This window comes from Anoplopoma fimbria, chromosome 3 (genome assembly GCF_027596085.1).
Source record: "Anoplopoma fimbria isolate UVic2021 breed Golden Eagle Sablefish chromosome 3, Afim_UVic_2022, whole genome shotgun sequence".
Classification (NCBI taxonomy): Eukaryota; Metazoa; Chordata; class Actinopteri; order Perciformes; family Anoplopomatidae; genus Anoplopoma; species Anoplopoma fimbria.
The window spans coordinates 5,257,118-5,266,449 of record NC_072451.1 but is presented as its reverse complement, the minus strand read 5'-3'; the positions used below and the strand labels follow the sequence as shown (position 1 = coordinate 5,266,449).

Below are 9,332 nucleotides of genomic sequence, written 5' to 3'. Positions count from 1 at the left end.
CATGGCAGTATGTTTTTTAAAATGTTTGTTTGTTTTATTTAAAGGTTTTATTTAAAGGTTAAATAAAAACCTCTGAAGGGCCTCTTCACAACACGCGTTGCGCCTTCTCGCCTGTACTTACGGTAATCGTGTCATCACTTCCGTAAAACGAGAACTTGTGTTTATTCTTTGTACCAATAATCTGCTGCTAGCTGAGAGAGGTCCACGTTGAAGCAGACAACCCAAACATCCTCAGTCTGTACCCGGCCAGCGGCTCCAGAGATGGCTTGTCTCGGAGAGTTGATGCCTCTTTCCTCCCAGTAGTCTTCAGGCTTTGCTGCCACTTTGTTTGTTGTTGTTTTTTTTTGTTTGTTTAAACTATGCTGAGCAGTGTCTCTCTGCGGGCTCAGATAGCCTCCGTGATCGATGCATTGTCCAAAGCAGCAGTGGCAGAAATCTCCAAAGTTGTGGAGGATGGCATGGTGGTGCTGCGGCTGGACATGTGTCAACGCGAGAACGAGATCCAGAAGCTGAAGAGCAACATCGAGGTCCTGCACAGCGAGCTGAGATCTCTGCAGGAGAGAGTGACCCTGCAACCCGACCACCATGGTGAGATGGACCTCAAACAGACCCCCCAAAAACACAGTCTATCTGCAGGTTAACCAGGGGATGCACTGTCTAAGAAATGCACAAATCTCTGCTTTCCACTCAAATAATGAAAAATGCTTGCCACACTTTCCCAGAACCCAATGTATCAACTATCCAAAACACAATGATATTCAATTTAAAATTTAATTTAACAGATAAAAGCAATAATTCTTCACATTTGATAAGCTAGATTACATTACATTTACATTACAGTCATTTAGCAGACGCTTTTATCCAAAGCGACTTACAGGAAGTGTATTCAACATAGGTATTCAAGAGAACTACTAGTCACCAGAAGTCATAAGTGCATCTCCTTTCTTAAACAAGCATCTAAGAGCATAAACCAGAGCAAAAGTACAGAAACAAACTAATACGAATACCAAAAGTAGTACAGAAACAAACTAATACGAATACAATAAGTGCAACAAACTAAGATGAATACAATAAGTGCAACAAACTAATACGAATACAATAAGTGCAACAAACTAATATGAATACAATAAGTGCAAACTAATATGAATACAATAAGTGCAACAAACTAATATGAATACAATAAGTGCAGAAACAAACTAATATGAATACAATAAGTGCAACAAACTAATATGAATACAATAAGAGCAGAAACAAACTAATACGAATACAATAAGTGCAGAAACAAACTAATACGAATACAATAAGTGCTAAGTGGAAGGCTCAGGTTAGTACTTCTTCACTCACTTCTGACCTTGGTCTGCTTGGTTCTGTCTGTCTGCAGGGATCTGCACACTGAAATAACTTGCTCACATTTATGAACAGTGCTTTAATGGTGTTTGAATGCCATCAGTGTTGTATCAGCTATAAAAAAAATGCCTGGCAATCAGCTGTACATGTGACATCTCCAAAGATGCCATGCATCTAAAGCATTGTTTTGATGTAAACTAAAAGAAAAATGAATGATGCATCCACATTGCATGTATATGATGCTGTTGCAGTCAAGCCTTGTATCTTTGCAAAAGCAGTGGAATTGCCTAATAGTTAATTTGACTTTAAAATGACTAGTGATGAACTTACAGAGCTTAACAGAGCATTATAGTGAGTTTCCATTCATTCTTTAGCTGTCAATTAGCTGTTAATTTACTGTTTTAGTTCACTCACTACGCTCTCATAATGCTGTTTACAGTGGAAAAAGCTCCATAATTGAATTGCACACTCTCCTCCGAGCACCAGACAGACACATTTAGCCACTAGCTGGTGAACGTAGTGGAGCATTTAGCAGCTAAAGGGCCAGATATTCCCCTCTGGAGTTGGTGGAGACCAAACACTGAGCTAAAAGAGGGTGAATGTTTTTCCCTGTGTCATTCCATTTTATTACATATAACTTAATTTCTGAACTTATTTGTTTTGTTTTGTTTGTATGTATGGATTACTTGGGTTGTTACCGACATCTGGTGAAAATTTCATGTCAATAGCACCTTTAGAAATATATTTACTGAGAAAAATGGTGACGTGTTCAATACTTATTTTACCCGCTGTATGTGCTCACACAAATGCATTTAATTGGAACCCGATAAAGATGTCCCCCAGCTCTTAATTCGCTGGACACAATATGGGCTATTGTTGGAACTATATTTGAACAATTGGTTTTCTGTTCCCCAGCACTGGCATACGGCCCTCAATGTAATAGGCTTAGTCTCAAGGGAATGTATTAAATTATAGGAGTCATGAAATCACCAAAGATCATAGCTTAAAGGTGCTCAATACGAGATTGGGAGAATTTCTAATTCCTGTAAACCGCTCAAAACATGGTGAAGGCTAAGCCGCCAACCGTGCAAACTACATCATTAGTAATGAAAGAGCTAATAGTGTTTACCTAAGGGGAACTCGAGGGTGGGTGCTACGCTTCCGGGGTATCAGCTGTATCCACCATATGAGAGCAGTGCAGAGTGGCGTCCAACGCTCACGTGCACAAACATGCACTACAACACCACGGGCATCTCTGCTTTGGCAACAAAGCAAGACATTACTCCACTATGTCTTCACAAAGCTAATAGTTGTTTCCTAGGAACACACAGTAGGACCCTGGGAACTTAGAACCCTTGGAAATTATGACCCTTGGAACTTAGAAACCTGAGAACTTAGAACCCTGAGAACTTAGAACCATGGGAATATACAGTAGGATCCTGGGAACATGTAACCCGGGAACTCAGGACCCTAAGAACTTAGGAACCTGAGAACTGAGGACCCTAGGAACTCACAGTAGGATCCTTGGAACTTATGTCCCCTTGGAACTTAGAACCATGGGAACATACAGCAGGACCCTAGGAACGTAGGACTCTAGGAACTTGGGACCATGAGAAACTTAGGACCCCGGGTACTTAGGACCCTGGGAATATAAAGTAGGACCCTAGGAACTTAGGATCCTAGGAACTTAGGACCCTGGGAACTTAGGACCCTGAGAATTGATGACCCTGAGAACTTATGACCCTGAGAACTTAGAACCCTGAGAACTTAGAACCCTGGGAACTCACAATAGGATCCTTGGAACTTATGACCCTTGGGACTTAAAACCATGGGAACATACAGCAGGACCCTAGGAACGTAAGACCCTGAGAACGTAGGACCCTAGGAACTAGGAGCCTGAAAACGTAGGACCTGAGAACTTGGGACCCTGGGAAACTTTGAAACCTGGGTACTTAGGACCCTGGAAACATAAAGTAGGACCCTAGGAACATAGGATCCTGGGAATTTAGGATCCTAGGAACTTAGGATCCTGGGAACTTAGGACCATGGGAACATAAAGTAGGACCCTAGGAACTTAGGACCCTGGGAACATGCATACACTCCCTTGGTCATTACCATTATTTTGTTCCTACTCCCATCTATCAATTTTTGATACATTTTTAACCCAACACTAGTACAATGTTCTTCAACTTTATCATTGCCTTTCCACAGACAATCAGAGGGTCGTCGATGATGAGAGGACCTCGCTTGAAAAGGGGCCGGCTGACAAGAACCATAACCATACAGACCACAACAGCCTGTCCGTACCTGAGGTTCAGGTGAAACGTGAACCTGTGGAAGCAGGAAGTGAAGAGAACAGAGGACAACCTGACCGGCTGGGAGAAGAACCGGCCTCGTATGAAAGGAACAGTGCACAATGGAGGCCAACGATGCAAACTCACACAACACGCAACAACTCAGATTGTTTAAATTTAGGGCAGAACTCCTTGTCGTGTCTCCCTGAAGCTTCTCTGGACTCCAGACCGGTCGCGTCCTGCAGCAGCTCCGGTGGGTTTCAGCAGAGCCCGTTCAGCCGCGGGCTGCTGGGTTACAGCCAGTACCGCAACTCGTACAACACAGTGCGGAGGAGGACGGCGGCGAAGAGGTTGATGTTCAAGAAGGGCTTCATCTGCCCGTACTGCGGTAAATGGTTTGAGCGCTCCGGGCACCTGGAGAGGCATAAAAGGATTCATACGGGTGAGAAACCGTATCGCTGCGAGACATGCGGGAGACTGTTCAATCAGAAATGCAGCCTGAAGGAGCACATGAAGATTCATGGAAGATGTAAGTAAAGTACCTCATTGTCTAAGCAAATGAAATCCTTCCTTTTGTCAAATGGTAATGGTAAATGGACTGTACTTGTATAGCGCTTTTCTAGTCTTCCGACCACTCAAAGCGCTTTTACATTACTAATCATTCACCCTTTCATACCCATTCATACACTGATGACAGGGGCTACCATGCAAGGTGCCACCTGCCCATCAGGGTCTCTCTAATCATTCACACCCATTCATACACCGATGGCACAGCCTTCGGGAGCAACTCAGGGTTAAGTGTCTTGCCCAAGGACACATCGACATGGACTGCCGGAGCCAGGGATCGAACCGCCGATCCTCTGATTGGAGGACGACCCTGCTCTCCACTGAGCCACAGCCGCCCAACTACTACTCAACAACTACTACTTTTAGAGTGGCCTTTGAGCAAAGCATTTTCTCCTCTGAAGCTCATTTTCAGGAAAGAATGGAATACTTTTTAAAGTGTCAGTTAGATTTGAGCTACATGCTCAGCAGGGCGTTGTCCCAAAAAGGAGTATTTGCACTCAGACTTTATTGTCTGAAGAACAATTTGAAAATGAATAAATTCTTCATAGTATTTTCCTGCTCAGGGAGGTCGGGACCTTTTTAGGGGTTGATCTGGTGGGGATTTATGTATTTTGCTCAAGGTCCCTTCAGCAGGGCAGGATTAGGAAAGGCTCACATTCTCAGTTTTTAAATTTAACGTGACAATTGTATTAATGATTGAATTCTCTTATAGTTAATACAGTATAGAGACTAACCCGTGACTTTAAATAATGTTTATAATCTGTGGGACTTTTCATAAATATGTGGTGCAATAAATGCATCTCTGAATTTTAAAAAGTCCTCCAGAATCTCCCTGACCCGTTGGTAGCTAGTTGTATTTCTTTATGTATTTCTTTTTGTCCCCTGTCTTGGAGTCTTGGTACAATTCACAGTTGGAAGTCTCTGGCTGTGACATTCCTCGGTGCAGAGAAAAACTGTGTGGTTTTGGCGAGACGAGACGAGACGGGGGGGGGGGACTAAAAAGTTCCCCTTAGACAGCTGTGTTCGCCTGGCTGCCTTATAAGAAGGACGACCTTTAATATCCTCTCTGCTGCTCCGAGCAAAACTCATAGGGTATTAATTACTGGGGTCACATCTCATTTCTTGTTCATGCTAATATTACGTACTGTACGGCCTTTTCTTTTTTTTTAAGTGTACAGCTTTACCTTTATGCATCTTTTTGTGGTGTCAAATCCAAAATTCTTGTCACATGTCTTGGTGTCATGATTTTTTTTCATCAGCACGGCTCGCTACTTTTTCTGTTATGCATTTGAGAAATGTAAGAGCCTGGTTTGCTGAGGGCAATAATACATATGATAGATTGCCGTGACAGTACGTTTTACAAACATTTTACAAAACTTTATTGTCCGTACACACACAGATTTGTCTTGCCCCCCATGCTCCAAACAATCAACAGAATAACATAAAGAACAGAAACATAAAACGACACAAAAAACGCAACATAGCAGCATCTGAGAAGAACACACACACACACACACACACACACACACACACTCACACCCACACTCACACCCACACACACACTCACACTCGCACACATCCAAAAATGTCACGTTATTTTAAACAGAGCAAAAAGAGGAGAAATACAGATTTTAAATGGTTTTATTGGAGTTTTGAATTTTTAGATTGTTCTATTACAAGTACTAGTTTATACTGTATGTAATATTTGAAAGAAGTGTTTGAAGTTGTTAGTTGGATGTAAGTAAGTGTTGTTTGTGTGAATAATTTTTCATTTGGATAGCAACCTTTGCATGACCAACACATATGGCTACACCATTTGTTAAAAAGTTAGATGTTGCCAGTAAAAGTGCATATAAATACTTCTTTCTACTTTAACAGGTATTCAGCCCAAACCCCTGCAGATCGAAGTGGTCGAACAGAAGCAGATTCCCGAGGTGAACCCATGTACCGACGCTCTTCGCCCTGAGGAAGAGATCCAGGTGAAAGCCGTGGATGACCTTCCTAAGAACGAGGACATTCTCACAACACCCGTACTCGTGAAATGTGAGCCCGCAGAGGAGAATATAATAGCACCGCCACTGTTCCTTGGAGGAGCCGAGCAGGCCGAGGAAGGAGGAGAGGACCTCAGTGAGAACTTCACAACATTTGGGAGGGACAGCCAGCAGTGGATGTCCAGATTGCAAAGTCAAAACAACACAGAGATCAACACTTCAGAGTATCTGTGCAGCTCCGCTCAGAGTATGACGTCCTACCCGGGGATGGCTCAGTTACTTCCTCCACCAGTCGAAGCTTCTTGTAGCACGTTCTCCTTTCCAAGTAAACCATACGGGGATCTTAACAACAGCATGGTCTCCCAAACGCCTTACGGATCCTCAGACGCGCTCATGATACCAAGTGAAGCAGGTTTGCACGGGGCGGCGGGGGCCTCGCTGAATCCCCACCGGCAGAGAGGAAGCCGGTCCTTTCAGGTCATCAAACCGAAGAAGTGCTTCGTCTGCTCGTACTGCGGAAAGATCTTCGAGCGCGCCGGCCACCTCGAGAGACATCTGCGGATCCACACCGGGGAGAAGCCGTACGGTTGCCATATCTGCGGGAGGTGTTTCAATCAGAAGAGTAGCCTGAAGGGCCACATGAAGACGCACAGAAATGGTAAGAGAGGATCTGCGTTATTCCTAGAGAAGCTACTGACCGCAGAGGTCCGGGTTCAAATCCGACCAGCGGCCCTTTGCTACATGTCCTCTCTCTCTCCCTCTTTCCTTTCAATCTGTTCTATCCAGTATTTATTAAGCCTAAATACATTACTAATGTCTATTGTTTTCTTGATAAACTTCTCAATAATTTCATCTATAAAATCTTAGACGTTGCTGCAAATTATGCCAAAACATTTTCCTGAAGGCCAAGTTGGCACATTCAATTAACTTTATTTGTCCAAAAACTCCCAAACTTTAAATATTCAGTTTTTTTTTTTATCTTTAAAGACTATGAAAAGCAACAGAAGCTGGAGCCAGTGAATTTTTGGCATTTATGATTTAAAAAAAAAAGAAAAAAGTAAATTAATCAGTGACCAAAATGTTGACTACAGACAAAGGTGGCACATAATGGAAATACATTAACAAAGTGGGTTCTCTGAATTTTTAGAAATAGTGGATAGAATTTTTTTCTAAATGTCTTGAAATAGAGCTCTTTAGGGTGAAATATTAAATATACTGTATAATTAAACAAGTATGTCATCTTAACTCCACCATTTATGTTATTTAGTTTTTTCTCATTTAATTCTATCGCTTGTTTTTCTCTGACTAGGGGAGAACACAGACGTGCTGGAGGCAAATCACCTGATGTTTACAATGCCTGAAAATCAATCGCTGAAGAACCTGGCAGAACCCAAGACCGGACTGGCAGCTTTAGAGGAGCAGCTGCTGGGCACCGCGTACAGCGAGGCAGTTGGTGAGCAAACAGTGATGGTGAAGATGGAGCCAAACAGGGAAGACTTTCACACTCTGAGTCAGGCAGGGACACAAAACGGCACAGAGCAAAGTCATCTGTGGACATCTGGGACCGAGAAGAGTAGCGATACGGAACAAACCGTCTGTGTGCTGTTACGTGATGTCAAGTATCACCTCAGTCCTGCTCCTGGAGCTTCCAATGAACAGCAGGGGTTCACATCACCAATCAGAGATCTGCCTTTTCTAGACGACAAAGAAAAGGACGAAATGATGCACATCGATCAGTATTCAGCCATGTGCATGCAAACAAGACGCTCTGACCTGACTCTTGAGCTGCAGGATCAACATCTGGCAGCAGAGCTGTCTGCGAACGAGTACGCAGCAGTGAGTGACAGGACTCACGAGGCTGGAGGGTTTGAGTTCAGTACGACCGCCTCAGGCAACCATACGGATAACGGCGGCGCGGAGGACGCCACGGGGCAAAACTGCTTCATATGCTCGACTTGCGGGCAAAGCTTTGATAGTTTCAGCTTGTTTCAGAGGCACCAGTGTAAAAGTATCACAGAGCAGTCCTTCAGCTGTGAGATATGTGGGGAGGTTTTTAATCAGATGAGCATCCTGAAATTGCACCTTAAGCTGCATGTTGAATAAATATTTAGCATTTGACAAAAACAAGGAAAAATAACAAAAACATTATTTTCTACATGCATTAACGACTGAATACTATCTTGTTTTTTTGCGGTAAGGACAAAAATGTATTTCCAGTACAAAATGTACTTTGCACAAAATGTTTTCCTTTTCCTTTGACCTACTGTCACGTTTTCTGTTACTCAGACTGATCACTAGTTTCAATCAACTGAAAATAGTGTAATCATTTGTTTTAAGAATGGTAATGGCCATTGACATTAAGTAAATGTTGATCAATGCACTAACTGGAGTACAACTAATGTGACCCAGTCCCAAGACATTTTGGTCCATAACTAAAAATACAATATTATCATCACCATAGACTGTAACTTAACCTTTTTTAGTCCAACTAAACAAACCTCACCCTCATACAGAATCACACTGCTCTTTGTCTCCTTAATGACATTTCAAATCTAAAATGTTGTCCTTTTAATTAACAAGTAATGAGAAATAATTTTGCACTAAATTTACTGAATTTCCAGATTGGAAAACATGCTTTTCACCTGTCAGCGTATTGTTTGTTCTTTAGTGAAGGATAGGGTTTGTAATAATATACTTTTTAGGCTAAAAATGTATTTAGTGGAATTTGGCTGAATGAGAACAAATCATAGAATCATTATGTCGACTAGAGATCAAGAACTGGTTTATTCTCTAATCAGATGTTTTAATGCCAAAATGTGAAATCAGTTAGTGTCATCAAGTTTTAAATATTTTTTTTTTTACTAATATACACTTTCCTTTTGTGGATCTTCTTCAGTTAATCGGAAAATATGGAAAAATGCCTAGTTTTTCTTTGAGGAGGACACACTGAGGGTACTACCTTTCTTTTTTTCCCTTTTTTTTTTTAAGTTGATTATGGAGCTGTGTACTGTTGATGAAACAGACAGTAGTGTCTTCATTTAAAGTTGAACCAAACTAACCCTACACTCATACAACAATGTACCGTATACCTCACATTACTATAGCCTTTAAAGCTGCATGTAAATATGTTTTG

At 42.0% G+C, this 9,332-nt stretch overlaps 1 protein-coding gene across 1 annotated transcript; it reads left to right on the top strand.

Moving 5' to 3' along the window:
* The first annotated feature begins 302 nt into the window (after positions 1-302).
* On the top strand, positions 303-8,394 carry LOC129113031 (zinc finger protein 236). Its single transcript, XM_054625140.1, has 4 exons — positions 303-588; positions 3,559-4,170; positions 6,087-6,857; positions 7,509-8,394. The coding sequence occupies exons 1-4, from the start codon at positions 360-362 to the stop codon at positions 8,300-8,302; spliced, it is 2,406 nt and encodes an 801-aa protein (XP_054481115.1). The 5' UTR covers positions 303-359; the 3' UTR covers positions 8,303-8,394.
* Positions 8,395-9,332: the final 938 nt, after the last annotated feature.